Consider the following 20,281-nt stretch of genomic DNA (forward strand, 5'->3'; position numbering starts at 1 on the left):
AACTATTGCAGTGGCTCACGCGCCTGACGGCTGATACACAACCTCGACTTCTCGCGTCGCGCTCACAACCAAACTCGTTCAACCGCCGGACTCCGCGGCAAGTTTTACAACATAGCGAGGATAATTGCTTAGTTGTAATTATGAGGAAGTAGCTATTACTATTAAGGATGATATATAAACTGTACTGAGCCTATGCATCTAAGAACAACGTGGCAAATGAGATACCACCGAGATTACGGGTGAAAAAAAAAAATTCCCCATAGCACGGTGCACACGCCAAAACATAGCAAAACTTGGTTAGAATGCAGGAGGGAGCACTGATTAAAATTTCTGCGAAATTTCGATGAAATTTATTGAATTTTAATGAGGAATGAAATATTTAATTCTAATTTTTTTTCACTCGCATATGAGACCGGTGGAAAAAAAATGTTAAACGAATTGAAGAGAGATCGGCAACCACGAGTCCACGACCACCTCCTCCACGCGCCATTTTTAATCCCCCTTCCCCACGAAGCCCCACTGCGCTCCGCTCCGCTCCACTGCCCCCTCTGCGGCTTCCTCGGGGAATGCGACCGCGCGCCCGAGCATGCCTCGCCTCGAGCCGGGGCTAGGGATCCCCGCCCGCGCGTCCAAGCCACCGCCCGAGCGCCGGCGCAAGAAGCCGCCGCTGAGGCGAGGGGGGCGACCGGCCGGCGCCGCAGTAAATTCTCTCTCCCCTTTTCAACTCTCACTTAACCTCCACATGGCCTCGGCATGGTGTGTCTCGATTAATCGGTTTAGTATATTTGCCAAGTAGATGAAGGGCGCAGTACAAGTCAATAGATCCAATCCAAATTCCAAGCGCGCGCTTGTCTTGCACACACATGGGATCCGAGGTTAGCGAAAGCGTCGAAATCCTCCGGTTAAGCAAAGCATAAAGCCAAAAAGTGGCGCTGCTCGCTCGCATAGTCGCTTTATTATCATTGCTCTTTTGGTCGGTTTCGGCGGCCTACCGCCTACGGATCGCTCGCTCGTCGTGGCGTCCCCCGTAAGCCGCCGCGGCCGGGCTCGCCGTTTCAATTCGTCTTTGCTGCCGTGCGCTGTCGTGACGTCTCTGCCGTTGGCGCTGTCCGCAGAAGCAGCAGCCGGTGGGGCCCCGCGGCGCGTCCGATCCAGATCCGGCGCCCTCCTCCGCGCGGCGGCCCCTCCCCAGCAGCAGCAGTAGCAGCTGCAGTGGCTTCGCCACGCGTGGCACGGCTCCGCGAGGTGCGTGGTGTTCACCCCGCTGAAATCCCAGTGCTCGCACGTTGCCTCATTTTTGTCGCCGTGTGTCCTAGCAGCGCTCTAACCGCTTGCTCGTGCAGACGAGGAGGGGAGAGACGGCACGATCTCGGCTGAGTCGGAGGAAGCGGCGGAGGCAACCAGTGATTCGTTCTCGTACTCGCTAAGAGGTAATCTCCTGTCCGAGTGCTGGTTGTGTTGGGATGCACTAGTGAAGTAATTGCTTACTGATTGTGGAATCTGTTTGTTTGGTAGAGTGCCAGAAGCAGCGGCAGCTTAAATCAGAGGGGCCTGCGTTGCCGGCCTCGCACGAGCTCAACGGTGGCGGAGTGGGGGGTATTGAGCTGTTAGTGCTCTCGCCGAGGTGTTTGATAGGGGGTAACGCGGGAGGAATGAGCAAGAGCTCGACTGCGTCATCGCGGAGCAGATCAGGCACAGGCACAGGCACGTTCCCTAGCCCTGGGACTCCGAACTACAACCGGCATTGTGCAGGCAGCATGCAGTACTCCAAGGGTTGGAGTTCAGAGCGGGTGCCACTGGGCACAGGCAGCAATAGGAGGTATGGGGGGAGTGGGGTTGTGCTTCCTTTTAACAATGGGAGGAAGCTGCCATCGAAATGGGAGGATGCGGAGAAGTGGATCCTGAGTCCAGTTTCTTGCGATGGGATTGGAAGGATGTCGGCACCGGCTCCGCATCATAGACGGCCCAAGTCGAAGAGTGGGCCACTTGGCCACCCAGCTGGCGTTCCAGGAGCTTACACAGCTGTTTCACCGCTTGTTCCCTGCTTTGATGGTGTTCTCGCAGCAGCTAATTTCGCAGCACATTCACCTTTCTCTGCTGGGGTTCTCATACCAGAGCACGGGAGCATTGGTGACTTTAGCAGTGGAAGCAGATGCGGTGATGATGGCAGCAGCAGATCATACTCTGCCGAGAAAGAGCCGTATATATTAAGATCCACAAGTATACATGCGTGGACAGAAACACTTATGGAGGCATCTGCTTTTGCTAATATCGCAGAAGAAGCTGCACGAGGTTTGATTTAGTCTTTCCCTGTTAATATCATTTACTTACTTTATATATATATATATATATATATATAAAAGCTCATTTTTCATGATTGCTGTTGCTTTTGCTGTTTCATTAGTTCTTGTTCATATCATGGATTTGCCAAGCAATTGAGCATGCTTGATGTAGATTTAGCTACTCATGAAATTGTTTGTCTAGTGCCATCTGATATTCCAAGGTTCTGAATTACTGATTGTTGGTCGCCACACGCTTTACATATGTTTAGTTTCCTATTGAGGCTGGGACAATTCAGTGCTTTTATGCATTATTGAGGAGTCAGTGGAATAGCCCAATTCACTTGTGTACACTTGAAAGTTATGATTTTGGTTTCAAAAAATTGGACTTATGCATTTTGTACTGATTGAGATCCACTGACATATATGCTTGCCACTTCAGAACTGTGTCAAAGATGGTAAAACTGCTTTCAGTTTAATAGTAATTTTAGATTACCTAGTTGAGGATTTCGTAAAACGAAAAACCAAATTAAGGAGAGCCTTAAGCCCTTAACAATGTACATGTCCGCTACTTCACATTTTAAACATTGAATCAGCTTCCTTCATTTGTTTTCGTCATATCATATACTGTTCATTCCATTTGTACTTCGACCATGCTTGTTTGTTTGTGTTTTTCTTGTCTTTTGGCCTAGCGCCTTGTAATCAGGCCCATTTTCCCCTATCTTAATGCAATGACATGCAGCCTCCTGCGTGTTTGAGAAAAAGCTGTGCCTATGAAGCTACTAGAGTTGCTCACGACCATTGTTTAAAAATCAGCTTCCTGGCCCGCCTAATCAGCGACTAGGCACTAGACGCCACCCCACTGCCCATCCAGCACCTAGTGCTTTTTAAGACACTGCATATGACCTAGTAAAGCTGAAATATTCCTTCTGTATTTTTTATTTTTAGAAACCGTTCTATTCATGTACTCCAACTGATAGTATACAGCTGTACAGTAGATATGTTATTTTTGTCTTACGTTCAATGAGCAAGCAGGAAAAAGTTTTTAAACAGAAATGGAAAGGTTATGCCATTTTATGCACTATGAGTTACGCATGCTATAGTTGACTAGGTTCAGATATTTTTGTTTTCGACATCTATTGTTCAATTTTCTTTTAACATCGAGGAAAACCAATCTTAATATATTTCCATCCTGAACACAGATGATAAACTGCCAGGTCAGCAGGAAGCAAATTCTGTGATTTCCAGTCCAATCATAAAGAAAGATGTTGCTACACATATGAGTCCCGAGGATAGTATACCGTCTTCTCCAAAAGCGAGGCATTCCTGCTCCAGCCTGCCATCAGGGCATCTGATTAAAGAAGCAAATAGTCATATACCTAAACCTGAAATCAGGGATGTGCAGGTAGATGATCAAGTAACTGTGACCCGGTGGTCCAAGCGACATGTAACACGAGGCTCTGATAAGCGGTCAACAAATATTATTGAATGGAGGAAGAAAACCATGGAAACTCGGGCTCCATCTTTTGATGAAAAAGAAAGAGAAAGATGCGTGTCAAAGTAAGATATTGTTTACGTTTGCCATATTATATAATAACAAACTAATTTTGCACCACTGCCTTATTTTCAATCCGACTAATGCAAAAAGAATAAAGTGCTAAAATTGTCATCTTGTAACTGTTAGTTTTGCATGGCCCATTTTGGTGTCAGTTTCCTAGTGACTCTCTACCTGATTCTGGGAATATTTTGTTGTGTTTATTAAGAAAAGGCAACCTAAAACTCAAGTGAGGCTACTCTGGCTGTAATCCTTGTGCAAACTCACTCACAGAAAGGATTAAGTATAAAAAGTGCTGCTGAGTATAGATTTGACTCCTCTGCTAGTTTCATTAGTGAAATAAGCAAGCAGTATAACTGACTGTGGTTCAGAGAAAGTTACATAACTTGAAGTCAGGGTCAGCTGGAATAAATTGCAGATACTGAGCTGATGTAGTGACATGACACACTTGAAATATTTGAGTGCTATTTGCTCATTTTCTTTCTACAGCTAGTGGTACATACCATGATGCAAATTACAATTCAATGTTCAATGATGCTTTAGAATATTAACAGAGGTTCATTTATAATGGAATTGTTAATTCTTTTTCCACTTTCGATTGGAAGATATAAAATATAAAGGGGTTAATCTTTTCTGACTGACAAGGTGGTAAAATAAAAATGGAAAGGCCAGATGCAAACCAATATAGTTCACATCTGAAATGGATGAATTAGAAATCCACTTATTTGCTAGTAAAATTTTGTCTTTTTTGTTAAAAGAAACTAGGCTTTCATAGAAAGCCCCACTTTTCATTGGTCGTTAAGCAGTCTAAAGCACGTGCTTGCTTTTCCTCTTACACAAAAGATGATCGTATCATTTGATAATATTATAATAATAGCTCATAGTTGAGGACAAAAACTGCTACATCTTGTTGAGACCTAGTTATTTGTGTTAAGGTGCAAAAGGGAGGAAGCGAAGATCACTGCTTGGGAAAATCTACAGAGAGCAAAAGCAGAGGCAGCTATTCGGAAGTTGGAGGTATTGTTTGTAGTCCACATGTACAATTGCTAGATGTTTCAATATATTCCCCTTTCTATTTTTTTCATGAAACATATTAAATAAATTGAGTTTACATATTTTACTCTCTGTACTTCAGATGAAGCTTGAAAAGAAAAGATCATCCTCAATGGACAAAATTTTAAGCAAACTCAGCTCTGCCCAGAACAAAGCACAAGACATGCGTAGTGCAGTTTCTGCTAGTGAAGGTCAATGTGGTGTGAGGGCAACCAAGAAGGGATCTTCCTTTGTCAAAACTGGCAAACCTTTCAGCTGCTGCTTCACCTACCGTGCTTGCTAGTTGTGGTATAGTTGGTGGCTGTGGGTGCAGCAGTGGATATACAAATTTTTCTGTGAGTTACATTAGCATTCATATAATTTAACTCCTAAAGCTTTCATTATTTCTACCTGATACTGGCAGTTTTGTAGTTGCAGATTTTTATGAATTTTAATTGGCAAATAGTCCTACTCGACTTTTTTTTCTTTCTCAAAACAATTGCTAACATTTGAAGTATGTATCTTTGTCAAGGATGTTGCGGATCATGTCAGCCAACAGATATGGGCTTTTGACTACGAATTGCAAGGGGAAGTCAGTTGGCTTTTGTGCTGTGGACGTAACAGGAGTTGTTAAAATAGAGTTTGCACGATCGAAGTCATACCAATGTAGAGTAGACATCGAAGTCATTGAGCGAAATCTACTCATGTGGCTACTGCTACGGATTACTGTACTCAGTACCCTGAGTCTCCAATCTCTGTACACCCAGTAGAAGAAGCTCCTTTCTTGAGCTTCATGCTAGTTAAATGCCAGATTGAGCTTGTATTCATTCCGCTTGACGTGTATCTTTCGTGGAATTGTGTATGTAATGCCGATCATGGGGGCTCTTACATTGACACGGTATTGAAAGAAGTTATTTGAGCTGTACCACTGCACCCTGAGAATGCAGCTTGCTCTCTTCCACTCTTTTAAAACTTGTGTGGTTCGCTCGTTGCCCGTTAATGACGGGCGGCAATCAGACCTTAGGCGCCGAAGTATATGTTTTCTTCCTTCAGAACACAGAAGATGAAAGTGGTCTTGTATGGTTGTTTTGAACTTTTGATTGCTGATTCAGATAGAAATTTTCTTTGACCTTTTTTGCTCATTCTCACACTGATATTGAGATGGAATTTAATCGAACTTGTCAATATGTGATTGAGACTTGAGAGACAGTGGCAAAATGTAGGATGTTGATCCATATTGTACAACAATGGTTTCTCAGTGTGGGAAGATCTACTGAACTACCGATCGGACTAGCATGGGATGCTTCGATGTGGAAGAGCATTTTGACGATCGGCACCGCCAATGGTCCACGGTCCACGGAACAAGCAGAGCTGAAGTAATGTCCATTTGCACCTACAGCTTCTTCCTTCTTCCTTTAGAACTTGCATTTGCGCCTAAAATTGAAGCAACGACGTATGCTGCGACCCATCCGAGATGCATCTGTGCAATGTTGGGGAACAACAAAGGGTTCAAAATCCAAGTTTCTGCTGGTGTCAAACTTTTGTATAGCGCAAGCGATTCGGTTTCCTAGCTTATTCACAGTCACTAGCTTTATTCAGAACCAGAATTCAGCAGGTCGCGTCCAGTGCCAGGTAAGTGCAGCTCCTAGTTGCACGAGAGACATGATCAGAACGACGTCCACTTGTCAGGAATACGCATCCCTCGCAAAACTTCCCCTGTGACGATCCAACAGCATGGGACATTGGAACATCCTTCCATCTTCCTCCAACTAAACGGCCGTCTCTTAATCTCCCCATGCACATCCACTACGCGTGCAGTTTGTTCCATGCTATGCTTGATCATTAATCAAGACGGGACACGAAGCCGGACGCACGAACATACATCGGCATGGTCTCTGCCCTAGCCATGGCAGTCGATCGCCATCCCTATATAAGCACTTCCATGCACAAGCCTAGTACGCATACCCATCTACCAAGTGATCGAGTAGCGATCGTCGTTGATGCAAGATTTCATCTACTGAAAGTCGCCAGCTTTGCTAGTTTGCATAGTACATAGATGGGGAGCAGACGGGTGACCTTGTCGAGTTTGTCCGTGTTGGCCTTAGCGGCCGCGGCGTTCTTTCAAACCGGCTACGGCGCCGGCGAGGTCCACGACGCCAGCCGTAGCGCCGCCTTCGCGAGGGCGAGCGGGACGCGTTTCATGGTCGGCGGGAGACCGTTCTACTCGAACGGCTTCAACGCGTACTGGCTCATGTACATGGCGTCGGACCCGGCCGACCGGAGCAAGGCGTCGGCCGCGCTGGAGCAGGCGGCCCGCCTCGGCGCGACGCTGGTGCGGACTTGGGCGTTCAGCGACGGGGGTTACCGGGCACTGCAGGAGTCGCCCGGCGTGTACAATGAGGCGACGTTCATGGTATGTCGTACCGGACGTCTGTAAGGGTTCGTTTGCGATGCATCTCTTGCGGGTCTTCAACCGTGGCCGTTCAAGCTAATATTTTCGGTTCTGGGCGTGTGCATAGTCACCAATGTTTATCACCGAAGACGTAGAGTTTCTCCCCTTCATTTCCTTAGATATTTTTATTTAGGAATAGAAGTAAATGTGATCCGAAAGCTACATAGAAAATTAGCAATAGTGGTAATTAAATGTGATAAAACCCCTCCTGTTGCTATACTTTGTCACGATCACGGCCGTCAACAATAACATATTGTGATTCACGATTGTTTTTACGCTGTTTTACTTTCCTTTGTTATGATTCAGGGGCTAGACTATGTTATAGCTGAAGCAAAGGAGCGAGGGATATATTTGATACTGAGCCTGGTGAACAACTGGGACGGGTACGGCGGAAAGAAGCAGTACGTGCAGTGGGCCAGGGACCAGGGGCACTACATGGGTTCTGACGATGACTTCTTCACGAGCAGCGTGACCAAGGATTTCTACAAGAACCACGTCAAGGTTTGTCAACAACTCCATATAGGCACGAATATACTAATTCACTAAGCGAGCAATACTATACATGCACTTACCACACGCCAAGCTCGAAACATGAATCTGATAAGTTGTTTATGTGTGTGCGCATGCATATGAAAACAGACGGTCCTCACCAGAGTGAACAAGATGACGGGAGTGGCGTACAAGGACGACCCGACCATCTTTGCATGGGAGCTCATGAACGAGCCTCGCTGCCAGAGCGACCTCTCCGGGAAGACTCTGCAGGTTGGCCATGCATGCATCCACGGCCATCGTTCGTCGCCAACTCGTTGATGAAGTCCACGCCAATCGCAAAAATATAGATAGAGCACATTAGTCGATCGTAGCAAGATGCTGACACTGTTTGATCCACGTACAGGGTTGGATCACGGAGATGGCCGGATACGTCAAGTCCGTGGACCCGAACCACATGGTGGAAATCGGGCTAGAAGGGTTCTACGGCGAGTCCATGCCCGACCGGAAGCAGTTCAACCCGGGCTACACCGTCGGCGCCGATTTCATCTCCAACAACCTGATCCCCGGCGTCGACTTCGCCACGATCCACTCCTACCCCGACCAGTGGTAAGCACGAGTAGAAACCACGCGTAAAAACACGGCGCCGGCTCGCTCGCTCGATTGATCATGTTCCCAAGAGTTAATTCGCCGTGGCAAACGCCTAGCTAAACGGCACGCGTGCAGGGTGTCCGGCGCGAGCAGCGACGCGCAGGTGGCGTTCATGCGGCGCTGGATGGCGTCGCACGCCAACGACTCGGCGGCGGTGCTGCGGAAGCCGCTGCTGGTGGCGGAGTTCGGCTGGTCCGCGCGGTCCAACGGCTACACGGTGGCCGCGCGGGACGCCTACTTCCGCATGGTGTACGACGCGATCTACGCGTCGGCGCGGGCGGGAGGGCCGTGCGCGGGGGGCCTCTTCTGGCAGGTCATGGAGCCCGGGATGGAGGGCTGGACCGACGGCTACGACGTCGTGCTCGACCGCAGCCCATCCACTGCCGCCGTCGTCCGCAGGGAGTGCGCCAGGATCGGCAGCCTCAACCAGGTCGCCTAGCGGTACATGCCAACCAACACGCAAGGGACTGCGGAGAAACCAAGAGACTCACGGGCAAGGTCCATGGACGCTGCAATAATTTACGTCACGATGTTCGCAGATAACGCTGTGTGTAGAGAAACAGTAATCCAGATTAAGCAAATAAAAAACTCGAAAGGCAACCAATTTGAGTAAACATTTTCACGATAGAACCAGTCTATCTAGGTTCCGTGGACATTAACAAATATTTTGTTGTGACAACTTAAAAAATCGTTCTTTCACGATCTGTTGCTTAAAAAGAAGCATGTAGGCGCAGCCGGCAGCAACAATGGCAATAACAGTCTCTCCACATTACTGTTTTCTCGAGACGACGACACGCGTGTGTTTGTGTTTTAGACGAAACTGTGGCTAGATTACCCAGATGTTGACGTGAGCCTGATCCGTTTGTGCAGTTCACAGAAGAGTGCGGTTGGGCATAGCAATTTGGGCCTTGTCTACGGCATAGTAACCGGCCACTCGTCGTCGACTCATGCGTTTCAGGCTATCAGCTACAGCTAGCTGGGCCGGACGTGTTCCGGTTCATCGTTGGACAGCCTCGTCTCACGGCAGCAGCAGCCCAGCCAGCCCAGCCCAGCCCATCGAGACGGCGTAGTCGCCTCGGCTCACCCTCGGCTCAGATTTTACGTAAGATCTTATTTTTATAATGATATATATTATTTTTCTCTGCTCTTCAATTTAGATATTAGATTAGAAAGTGAATGATTAGATTAGAGCCTCGTAAAATTTACGACCGAAGGCCGGTGGGGTGTGGTCTCCGCGCCGATCCGCCCGTCCGATCCGTTTGTCCGAGCCCGCCCAGATGCTCCCACCTTGCGCTCCCCCATTGGGCAGCCCGTCGCGTCGCCAGCCGTCAGCGTCGTGCGGAGGCCGCCACGTTGCGCGCTCCCCCAAAGGCGGAGCCCGCCACGACACCGCGACCTGTCCTGTCGAAACGAAATAAAAAAAACTTATCCAACGCGCGCACCCCACCTAGAAAATCATGCACCACCTCTGACATGTCGGCCAGAGAATCCTGCACGCTACTGACATGCCGGCCCCTCCGGGCATTGGGTTCTCCGAGCACAGGGAATCGAGCGCGAGATCTGAGGCGTCTGTGTACGGGTGCCGCGTGCCCGAGGCGAAAGCCCAGGAATGTGGAGTACTTTATTACCTGGCGCGCACCCAACTCGTTCAGACTTCGTCGCGATCTCGGGCCGGGCGGCGTTTTAAACGCCCCCACACGGCTCCTTCCTGGCGACACCTGTCCTTCCCCTGCCCCTCGCCGCGCCGCCGCGGTCGTACCCCCTCTCGTCGCCAACCAGTCTTGCTCTGCCCAACCCTCTTGCTCCAAGCGTTGCTGATTAGCTGCTCCTGCCGCTGGGTGTGTGCTCGTGAGTTGTGAGGGGATTTTTGAAACGTACTCCTGCTAGCTTAGGTGAGTTTGGTGCGCGAGGTGAATTCGGGATTCGTGTTTGGATATGGATTTTCCGGGAGGGAGCGGTAGGCGGCGGCGGCAGCGGCAGCAGCAGCAGCAGCCAGAGCAGCTGCCTCCGATGACGCCGCTGCCGCTGGCGCGGCAGGGGTCGGTCTACTCGCTCACGTTCGACGAATTCCAGAGCGCGCTCGGCGGGGCGAGCAAAGACTTCGGATCCATGAACATGGACGAGCTCCTCCGCAGCATCTGGACGGCGGAGGAATCGCACACCGTCGTGAACGCCACCGCGTCGGCGTCGTCCGCGGCGGCAGACCTGGCCGCGCCCATCCAGCGCCAGGGCTCGCTCACCCTTCCCCGCACGCTCAGCCAGAAGACAGTCGACGAGGTCTGGCGAAACATCATGTGCTTTGACGCCCCTTCCGATGAGGCGGCGCCGCCGCCGCCCCCACCGGCCCAGCGGCAGCCGACGCTCGGTGAGATCACGCTGGAGGAATTCCTCGTACGCGCCGGCGTGGTGCGGGAGGACATGACGGCCGGGCCGCCGGTACCGCCTGCGCCGGCGCCTGCGGCACCCCCGCCACTTCCTCCGGAACCGTCAATGCTATTTCCCCATGGCAATGTGTTTGCTCCATTGGTGCCTCCACTGTCTTTGGGGAATGGGTTGGTGACGGGCGCTGTCGGTCAGGGAGGTGGTGCCGCGGCTTCGGCGGTGTCACAGGTGGGGCCGGTTACATCCAACGGGTTTGGCAAGATGGAAGGCGGGGACTTGTCCTCTCTGTCGCCATCACCGGTGCCATACGTTTTCAATGGTGGTCTGAGGGGAAGGAAGGCATCGGCGATAGAGAAGGTGGCCGAGAGGAGGCAGCGGCGGATGATCAAGAACCGGGAATCCGCCGCGAGGTCTCGCCAGAGGAAGCAGGTAAAATTCTTTATGTTGTCACCTTGTCGGTGCTGGCATTATTCAATATCAAATTGTCATGTCTCCTGCTTACTTAGAGTGACATGTATAACATGTATATTTTTTCTTGCTAAACATGTTATCTTAAGTACATAACAAGAACCCTGCAAAAAAAAAAAACATCACAATAACAGTGGTGGGAACTGAGAAAGTTATGTCAGCATGATGATCATTCATGTGCGATTTGGTTAAAATAAATTAAGGCATGTACTTTCTTTGTGTGCGTAACTTGTGCTATATTGGTGCAAGCATACCAAATTGTTAAGTATAGACGCTATAAAGATCTCTTTCGCAAATACTAAGCTGAATTGCAGAAGTCTTTGAAAGCTCTGTAGCACTCTAAGTGAAAAATTATTGCTGAGATTATTCTACTCCTTATTGTTGAGCTTCCAAGCCTTTATCGATTTTATGCTGACTTATTTTTGTTTTCAAATATGCATCAGACATATATGATGGAATTAGAAGCTGAGGTGGCAAAACTTAAAGAGCTCAACGAAGAGTTGCAGAAAAAACAGGTATACTCATGTTTGCATTTATTGGTTGAATCACGTTCATATTAGCTAATGAAAGTGTTTCTTCTGAAATAGTGAAATTCAAGTAGTTGAGCTATTATCCTTAGGTTATCCCTTGAATTTCGTGCATCTGGGATTCCACGGAACCTTCTATACATTGGCTTACTGTGACATTTATTTTTCTGTGAGATGTTGCACTCTGGTTGATCCTAACGTGTACAGTGTTTTAATTGGGTTTTTGAAAACTCAACTTATCAATTTTTTATTTATGTCGATCGCCACCTGTACATTTAGTTTCCAGCGATAGGCACTATAGAGCATTTGACTAATTGAAGTGAAGATGAATTTCACCAAATAAAAGTATCATGGAATATTTTATCTACAGTCTATATACACTAATAGTGTTTCTTTTATAATCTTCTCTTAAAATTAGGTTGCCAATTAAGTCATTGCCCAAACTGCAACTTATGAGCAGTTGCTTGCCTGCTTGCTATGAAATTTTCCTCTAATGCATGTAATAATAATAACTTATTGTTAACCATATTTTCCATTAAATTAGAGCTTATAAATTTGCACCCTCTTGCGTTGCTATTTTCCGTTGTTTAGTCTTATCACATTATTTATAGTTGCTACTCTTATAACTTAACTAATTATCGCTTCTAATTTGCAGGTCGAAATGCTGGAGAAGCAAAAGAATGAGGTAATTGCTTCCCATTTTTGTGAGACTACTTTTGTTCTGGATGGATAATACTCTTGCTTATTTACTTGTTAAAACAGAAAAGAAAAAAAAAAGCTACAGGGTCATGTTCCGTTTTACTAGTAACAAACCAGGTTGATGTGACGGAAACTGTTTTCTACAAAAGCATTATATGATCTGTGAATTCTCTTTTCATGGAGTATTACAGCCAACCCTGTCAACATCATGAATATAGTATAGCTCTATGATTATATCAGTTACCTCATTTGTTTACGTGATTTTGAATGCATGGTATGAAACTTCAACAATTATTGCAAGAAAATACTAGTTTTCCAAACTTGTGGTTTTGGTAACTTGTTTGAATGAGAAATCTAATGGTCTGATTGACAGCTACTGATATCCTGAGAGTTCTGCTTTCAAACTATCATATATATTTGACTTCAGCAATACCTTGTGTACGAAGTAAAGCTGTAGGGACATGGAGAAATGATAAGGCCAGGATCGATGTGGATGTGATTAGTTGTATTTTCCTACAAATGGGGCTAGGTTGTACCATTTAAGCAGCTTAAATGATTTCAAAATTCTCTGAATTGATTGACCAACTTCCATCATAGTTGTCGGCCATGAAGTCAACGTTCTTTTTTCCTTTGTAATTCGCCTGCTGATCCTAATTCTGTGCTGTAAGGTTAGATATGTTTTTGCCATTATTTTGTTCCAGCTCTTCCAACTATTCTAACAGCTGCATTGTCTATCTCTAATATTATGTTGCCTAAAAACGTTGAGCAGGGCCAACAAATTTATTACTGCAACAAAGCCTTTTAGTCCAAAGCAAGGTGGGGTAGGCAAGAGATGAAACCCAACAAGATCAAACAAGAAGAGGATGAAAAATAAATAAATAAATAATTAAAATAAGGTATTAGTAATAGTAATAATAGTAAAAGGAGACCGATAACCTAAGTCATGGTTCGAGAGAAACAAGTGATAGCTTGGTTGGTAGAGCCTCAGTTGAGAGACTGCCCACCCAGACTTAGACTCGGGTGCTTGTAGGTCGTGTGAGTACCTCCCTGAGAAGTGAGAATTGGTTTCAGGTGTGAGCAAGTTTTTTTTTAAGTCATGGTTTGGGCACTTGGATTGCTAATTTCCACGTGCTCTTAACAAATTTACAACTGCAATGGTTACACCAGATTTTAAATAAATGTGTGTGTAGATAAATATACATCATGGTGAGAAATGAGACCTTTTGACACTATTATGTTCTATCTCTAACAAAAAGAAAGAATATCCCAGCTACTTTCATCATGAAGCCCAAAAAGACTGACAACTGCCACTTCCTAGCTTCCATCTCCAAATTGTCCATATAAGAGTTTTCATTATTAAATTTTATTTCCATGAAGAATTTTCACTGCACGTTGCACAAAGCAAATGTATTATTTCTCCACCTAACATTCAGTAAAATTTGTGGGCTCTATGATTTATTTTATTTCGTTGTGGGCTGTTTTTTTGGTTGGCCAATGATTATAAACTCTTGCGGGGCCAAGGGGGGGAAAGGTTATGTTTTACCAGTGACCGGTACCCTTGAGTTCCTAAACTAAGCGTTTCCAAGCTTTTTAAGCTGGATGGGGCAGAATTTTGTGAGGAACCTTTTTTTCTGCATGTTTAGCCACTATTTCTTTGTTTTGTACAGAGCCTTTATATTCAGACTCTTGGTTCAAGTTCCACTTTACATAGTTATGTTTTGATAAAAAGGAAAAAGGATGAGGCCACTGCTGTTATTACTGTAAATCGTGGATCGCTATTTCCAAATAGAAAAACATACCTCAATTTGTGTACAGTTTCTAGAATTCGTTAGTTTGGGTTGATTCTTTTAAGGATGGGCATGGATTGATCCATCCCTAGATTCTTTGTACTGAGACTCTTGTCCCTGCAGCTCGTCATCGGAGTGAAGTTTGACAATTGTTGGTTGGTGTCAATGAATTTGTGGCAGACTTAAACTTTGCTGTCCTGCTTTCAACTTTTCAAAAAATGATTGTTGATCTGTAGTTCTATGGATATTGTAATCAATTTTTCAAAAAATGATTGTTGATTTGTGATTCTATGGATATTGTAATGTGAAGCTGTAACTTCTACGATTGCTTAGTTGCTATTTTTCGTCAGACCGCCATATTTGCTCTAACATAATGTTTTGATGGTTTCTGCAGGTCCTGGAGAGAATGACCCGGCAAGTAGGACCCACGGCAAAGAGAATTTGCCTGCGGAGGACACTGACAGGTCCCTGGTAAGCTGTAGGCCTGTAACTAGAATGTAGCACCTGCGATCCGTTCGAAAAAAAGAAAGCAGTACCTGCGTCGCGAGCAGTGCATATAGTAGGTGAACGCAACCGCCAGAGTTGCCCTTGTAGACACAGCCATTAATCCGATGCTTCAATCTCTCAGGCTGATGGGTTGCCTGTGATTTTCACTTCATAGATTTTGGCCGTTGGCTTAATGTTCGAGACAGTAGAGGGGCATTGTATGTAACCTTTTTAATGTGGTCAATTTATTGACCCAGGGAGTGCGTGCTTGTTAGATGTTACATGTTAGATGTTACACGCCCGATATAGGTTCTTTAGGCTTCTGTTTTGTGTGGTGTGATCCTATATCATTAGTCCATGTTAGATGTTACACGCCTGATGAATCTGTTCATAGACCATGCCACTGTGTTCTGTAAAACCAAGTTGCTTATGGTGTAAAAACTTCTGCAGATGTCCGTTGTGCCCAACTTCTAGGGCATGGTTATCGAAGCAACTATGGTGTTATTTAATTACTTACAGTTGAAGATGTTTGGTTGATATCCACATTTTACCGCAAATGTGGCGAGGTCTTTGACAAGTGGGCTAGGTACCGAGGTAATAACATTTTCTTACCAGGCAATGTTATGGCTACAAACAAAGCGGCAACCAGAAACAGTATTTTGGAGATCTCTTTCACCTGGGGGGGGGGGGGTACTCTTGTGTGAAGATTTTTGTATTGATAAAAGGCATTTCTGATCTACCTTGTGAAAACTGAGTTTGCAAGTCCATTCGGGCACCGCTGTGATGGACGCGGGTCGCGTCAGTTTGTTGTGCTTTATGGCAACGGGATCAGTGAGTCACGCAGTGCTTTCATGAGACGATGGTTCCAACCAACGCATGGTCTCTGTGGAACTCCCCGGTATGCTTAGCCGGGAGCGAGTGGCGCTTCGGCTGGCCAGCAGCGTGGCACGCAAGCGTGCCATGTTCTTCGTCGTGGCCGTCCTAATCGCAATTAATAGGACTCGCCATCAGACACGTGCAGTGCCGGAGGCATCTATTTTTTTTATTATAAAGAGTCATATAACAGACAACTGTGAAAAAAAATGAACTGGGAAGACCAGCTAACAATTCAACAGATCAAGACAAAGATCTTATAGACTAACAACTCACTCATAAGCAAAAGCAACAGTAGAAATTATACTAAAAAATACTCAGCTAGCCAGTTATAAGAGGAAAGTCTAAAGCTCTACCACATCTGATTCATCGTAAAGGATGAGATCTACCGAAGAACATTAGACACAGAAGCCTCTAGGACCGTCCTTTCATCTATTTTAAGTAGGATATTTTATTTTTACAAATATAAAATCCTAAAAAAAAGTATATCAATGAAAAGTGCACGAAATTTCCTTTCTATCGTTATCTTATTATGAGCTCTCCAAACAACCTATGCTAGACCTGCAAAAAGAAAGATACCTAATTTTTATGAGCCTTTAAAATTCAAACTAAGCCAATTAAATAAAAGGTCATCCATAGACTTTGGCTAGATCAACCAACCAAAGCACTTCATAAGACAACATCAAGCAAAATGAGCTAACAGATACCTAAATAAAATATGATCAGTTGTTTCAACATGCTCACATAAGCAACAATATTCACTTCCTTTTCAACACCTTTTTTCATAGAAGCAGCAAATTGCACTCTATCATGTGAAGTCTGCCAAAGGAAATCTTAATCTTCAAAGATAACTTGCTCTTCAAAATCTTACCAGCACCTTTGCTGATAATACCCCCAAAAGTGATAAACATGTAGAGAGATCTGGTTGAATTTTTTTAGAACTATCTAAAGCCCAGAACACCTCATCCTCATTGTCATTCAAGATCACTTCTTGAAGAGCTTTCCTTGTTCAAGCTGATTTAAAGTTCTTCTGAATTCAATCTTCCAATTATTATTCATGACACAATCCTTCACAAGGGCATCTGAATCACCACTAAGTTTAAATAGCTCGGAATATTAGATATGAATAGGAGCATCATCAAGCCAAGTATCTTTCTAGAAGACAACCTTGTCCCCCTATTAACCTTGTAATAAGCCCCCACTTAAACATATGTTTACTTTATGTAAATCTTGCCAGGATTGAGGAGAGCCTCTCTTCTTGGAGTTGAAAAATCGACCATCAGACATATATTTAAGTACTTATTGTAACTTGCGCTACTGTTTCTTCTCATCTCGGACTGATTCTTCTCTCCTCACGCTGCTACTATTCCTCACCTCATGTTGTTTCTCCTCTCCACGCGTTGTGCTGTTGCTTCTTCTCTCCTCTACTCTCTTGCACGCACTGCTCGTCTGCTCTCTGGTCGCACCGCAGCTCCTTATAGCGAAACACGGCAGCGCGCTCGCATTTTATAGCGAAGCACGACAGCACATCAGTTCAAAAAGGCGACAAAAGCGAAACGACGTGACACGATGTGACCTACCGTGCCGAAAGCATCGACCGACGTGATGTGAGCGGGATCGACCAGTATTCGGTACCTGATGTGCCGAATACAGTATTCGGCACAGAGCTGTATTTGAAACCTCAGTTGCTGAATACAAGAGTTTTCGGTACCTTAGATACTGAAGTCAATTTTTCGGTATTTAAGGTACCAAATATAGATGTTAGATTTAAAAATACACTAATATATTATCTATTTTAATAAACACAGTAATATTTGTTGCCTATTTTTATATTTTTTCCAAAAGAAAGCCGTAACAGCTAAAGACAGCTCTCGCCGCGCCAAAACGACAGAAAGGGACAGCCAAACTCCAGACGCCCTCTCTCTTCCCCATTCGTCCAGACGGACCACAGCCTGTGTCCTCTCCACTCGTAACAAACAATTCTCTGCGACACACGGCACAGGGATGCTGCAGCTGCATCTACAACCCAAACAATTTTCTCACCCAATCCCACCATACAGAATTTCTATCCCCCCTGTTACCGATGAATGTAAGCTCCAATCGTATGCTGACTTGAGTCATTCTATTACCGTGTAATACGCAAGGAAAAAAATTCCACCCGATATATCCGGTTTAATGGATCTACCGGATCCAAGGTAGAATTTTTTTTATCATATTACCAATATTTTGTTTGAATTTTGTTTGATAAATCGTTTACCGGTGACTCGGTAAAAAACCCCTGTAATACGACAATATTACGTGAAAGGTTATATGTATGGCAACATGGCTCTTGTCATCTCTGGCGATTTCTTTCTCTCACCTGCAAACTGTGGGTTAACAGATTCCATCAAACGACCAGGAATATAGGAACTGAGAAAGCATTCCCTAGATCAACAAGCTCGGCAAGAGCACTTAATCCACCTCTTGAAGAAGAAATCATGTACATACATAGATGTGAGACTACGGATTAGGGGAAGCAAGGAAATTAACCAAAGTAATTAGGCATATTCGTCTTAGTGATGAACTATATCATCATCATGGTGAAAGAAAGTTGTTGATTAGCAAGCAATCCTAGATAGGATATGCCAAGGTGGAAGGCGCACACCAAACCCTAAGGGGAATTCTTTTCTTCATTTTTCCTTCTTTCTTGCCGATGCGGAATGGATTCATAATTCCTTCTTCATCTCGAATTTTTTTCTCTCATCCCAATGCAAGGCAGCCACGGCGATGGCGTGGCGGCCTACGCCTGCCCCGGGCTCAGCGGCGGTTCAGCACGGAGAGGGCGACCACCTGCGCCCACTGCTTCAGCCGCATCTTCACCGTCTCCGGCGTGTCGCCTGCATGCGCCGCGTGAACGAACGAGTCAGAGATCGAAACTTTAATCATGTCGGACGTCGTGAACTGATCAAAAACCGAATCTTTGATGGCGCTAGGATCGATCCAGCAAGAGGATTGATTGCCCTACACTCCCGCAGCCTCACATGGCCAGTGTAATTTACAGGAAAAGTACGCGAGACTGGAGCTTACCTGGAGAGAGGATGGACAATGGGCTGCCGAGCGGCGACTCCTCGGAGGACGCCTCCGACGCGGCGCCGCACGAGCACGCGCACCTTTCCGCTCCGCCGCCGCCGTGCACGGCGTAGTAGAGGTCCAGCGCGGGGAGCGTCTCCATGAGGCGGGTCCTCCCGGCGCCGCACGCGGCGCACCCAGCGGGCGGCTCGAACCCGAACCCCAGATCGATGCACCCGCGGAGCTCGTCGAGGTCGTCGTCTGTGACGCTCCGCGCGCGCCGCAGGCCCGAGCCCCCGGGGTGCATCCCGCGCCGCCGCCGCTCCCACGCCTCGTCCCGCTCGATGTCGGGCGACCACGAGTTCTGCTTCCGCAGCCCCAACGGCGGCGCCGCCGCCGGCCCCTTCCTCCCGCCGCCGATAAGCTGGTGCCCCGCCTTCTCCATGGCGTGGGGTTCGCCCCTCCCCTCCGCCCCCTGGCAAGGCGAAGGGGGGACTTGGAGAAGCGAGCTTCGAGTGTGGGTTGAGGCGGCCGCGGCGGATTTTATCCTGCCTCCCTCACGCCGCCGGCTTAGCGGATGCGGGCGCGGTCGCTGCGTGACGTCTGCCGACGTAACGGACCGTATATATAGTGGCAACTGCGTTGTATAGCGGATCAATGGAATCCAACGGTGGATTTTCGAATTAGAAGGGTAATTATTAGGCATTGATTTCGGTCACGGGGGAGGGTGGGGGAGTGAGAAAAGACGGCCAGAAATTTTGCGGTGCTGTTCATTTCGGTTATAAATGGCATTTTTGAATAAGCTGTTTGAAATTTTTGTACATGGCCCTAGTGGTTTTAGGTTGTGAAAAGAAATAGGTCTCGATAAAACATTCAACCACGTCACCATCTAAAACCTTATGGCAATATTTCTTATGTGTTCATAACTTCTTGTATTATTCTACAGTTTCTCTAAGTTGTTGTTTTGAACATAGAGTACATTCGTATGTGTGCTTTCTCAGTTTGAAGTCTTTCCCATCTTCCTATATTTTTGTATTTCTCCTCTTAACCCTAACCATTGTTAAAACTTGCCATCTTCCAACACTCTCGTATCATCTTCCTTATCTACAACACTTAATAGTTCTGAACTTACTGCTCTAATCTAAAGTGGTAGATGCAGACTCGGTAAGTATGGGACTCTCTTCTTCTTCCTCCATCTTCACATCCTCCTCTTCTTCCTCTTTTTCTTCTCATTCCTCCTCCTTCTTTCTCCTCTTCTAATCTTCAATGTAGTTCCCACCAGTAAGGGGCTGACGCCCCCCGCCCCCTTAGATCCGCCCTGCCAATCTATTATCACCATATATTACCCCACATAAAAACACCACCATAATTCTAGCCCCTTACCCCTAATTAGTTGTCTTTCAGAGCTTCCTATATTTTGCACTTCTTTTAACCTAACCGTCGGTAAAACTTGTCACCTTCTAACACCTCATATGGTCTTTCTTTGTCTTCGACAGCACTCAACAGATCCACTATTCTGACCAATCCGATATTAGAGAAAACGAACATAGTCG

The 20,281-nt window shown here is 46.2% G+C and overlaps 4 protein-coding genes across 8 annotated transcripts; 3 read left to right on the top strand and 1 right to left on the bottom strand.

Moving 5' to 3' along the window:
* Positions 1-470: 470 nt before the first annotated feature.
* LOC133921145 (uncharacterized) lies at positions 471-5,794 on the top strand. Of its 2 annotated transcripts, XM_062365912.1 has the most exons (9): positions 580-700; positions 797-875; positions 1,116-1,245; positions 1,344-1,430; positions 1,516-2,292; positions 3,482-3,839; positions 4,770-4,851; positions 4,970-5,222; positions 5,399-5,794. In XM_062365912.1, exons 2-8 carry the CDS (start codon positions 864-866, stop codon positions 5,168-5,170), a joined length of 1,647 nt encoding a protein of 548 aa, XP_062221896.1. In that variant the 5' UTR covers positions 580-700; positions 797-863; the 3' UTR covers positions 5,171-5,222; positions 5,399-5,794. The 2 variants fall into 2 exon arrangements, with proteins under 2 accessions (XP_062221895.1, XP_062221896.1); XM_062365911.1 differs by lacking the exon at positions 797-875 and having other exon boundaries at positions 471-700.
* Positions 5,795-6,922: 1,128 nt separating this feature from the next.
* On the top strand, positions 6,923-9,014 carry LOC133920789 (putative mannan endo-1,4-beta-mannosidase 9). Its single transcript, XM_062365368.1, has 5 exons — positions 6,923-7,279; positions 7,625-7,819; positions 7,958-8,080; positions 8,214-8,416; positions 8,534-9,014. The coding sequence occupies exons 1-5, from the start codon at positions 6,923-6,925 to the stop codon at positions 8,895-8,897; spliced, it is 1,242 nt and encodes a 413-aa protein (XP_062221352.1). The 3' UTR covers positions 8,898-9,014.
* Positions 9,015-10,103: 1,089 nt separating this feature from the next.
* Positions 10,104-15,426, top strand: LOC133921146 (bZIP transcription factor 23-like). 4 transcript variants are annotated; one of them, XM_062365916.1, is made up of 5 exons: positions 10,104-11,269; positions 11,752-11,823; positions 12,491-12,520; positions 14,716-14,792; positions 15,258-15,426. In XM_062365916.1, coding segments are annotated over exons 1-5 (1,056 nt in total). In that variant the 5' UTR covers positions 10,104-10,393; the 3' UTR covers positions 15,259-15,426. The 4 variants fall into 4 exon arrangements, with proteins under 4 accessions (XP_062221900.1, XP_062221899.1, XP_062221898.1 ...); XM_062365915.1 differs by having other exon boundaries at positions 12,491-12,519; positions 14,712-14,792; XM_062365914.1 differs by lacking the exon at positions 15,258-15,426 and having other exon boundaries at positions 14,716-15,097.
* Positions 15,427-18,107: 2,681 nt separating this feature from the next.
* Positions 18,108-19,295, bottom strand: LOC133921148 (uncharacterized). The gene is made up of 2 exons (XM_062365917.1): positions 18,747-19,295; positions 18,108-18,556 (listed from the first exon to the last, which is right to left on the bottom strand). Exons 1-2 carry the CDS (start codon positions 19,171-19,173, stop codon positions 18,477-18,479), a joined length of 507 nt encoding a protein of 168 aa, XP_062221901.1. The 5' UTR covers positions 19,174-19,295; the 3' UTR covers positions 18,108-18,476.
* Between the last annotated feature and the right edge of the window lie 986 nt (positions 19,296-20,281).

Source organism: Phragmites australis, chromosome 6, assembly GCF_958298935.1.
Source record: "Phragmites australis chromosome 6, lpPhrAust1.1, whole genome shotgun sequence".
Lineage (NCBI taxonomy): Eukaryota > Viridiplantae > Streptophyta > Magnoliopsida > Poales > Poaceae > Phragmites > Phragmites australis.

Excerpts from the sequence above, each read along its gene's own strand:
- LOC133921146 (XM_062365913.1), top strand. The coding sequence starts at position 10,394 with ATGGATTTTCCGGGAGGGAGCGGTAGGCGGCGGCGGCAGCGGCAGCAG. Across the intron at positions 11,270-11,751 it reads GGTCTCGCCAGAGGAAGCAG|ACATATATGATGGAATTAGA; the intron begins GTAAAATTCTTT and ends AATATGCATCAG. Across the intron at positions 12,520-14,711 it reads CTGGAGAAGCAAAAGAATGA|GCAGGTCCTGGAGAGAATGA; the intron begins GGTAATTGCTTC and ends TTGATGGTTTCT.
- LOC133921148 (XM_062365917.1), bottom strand. The coding sequence starts at position 19,173 with ATGGAGAAGGCGGGGCACCAGCTTATCGGCGGCGGGAGGAAGGGGCCG. Across the intron at positions 18,557-18,746 it reads ATTGTCCATCCTCTCTCCAG|GCGACACGCCGGAGACGGTG; the intron begins GTAAGCTCCAGT and ends CGGCGCATGCAG.
- LOC133921145 (XM_062365911.1), top strand. The coding sequence starts at position 587 with ATGCCTCGCCTCGAGCCGGGGCTAGGGATCCCCGCCCGCGCGTCCAAG. Across the intron at positions 1,246-1,343 it reads GCGTGGCACGGCTCCGCGAG|ACGAGGAGGGGAGAGACGGC; the intron begins GTGCGTGGTGTT and ends TTGCTCGTGCAG. Across the intron at positions 1,431-1,515 it reads GTTCTCGTACTCGCTAAGAG|AGTGCCAGAAGCAGCGGCAG; the intron begins GTAATCTCCTGT and ends TTTGTTTGGTAG.
- LOC133920789 (XM_062365368.1), top strand. The coding sequence starts at position 6,923 with ATGGGGAGCAGACGGGTGACCTTGTCGAGTTTGTCCGTGTTGGCCTTA. Across the intron at positions 7,820-7,957 it reads TCTACAAGAACCACGTCAAG|ACGGTCCTCACCAGAGTGAA; the intron begins GTTTGTCAACAA and ends ATATGAAAACAG. Across the intron at positions 8,081-8,213 it reads TCTCCGGGAAGACTCTGCAG|GGTTGGATCACGGAGATGGC; the intron begins GTTGGCCATGCA and ends ATCCACGTACAG.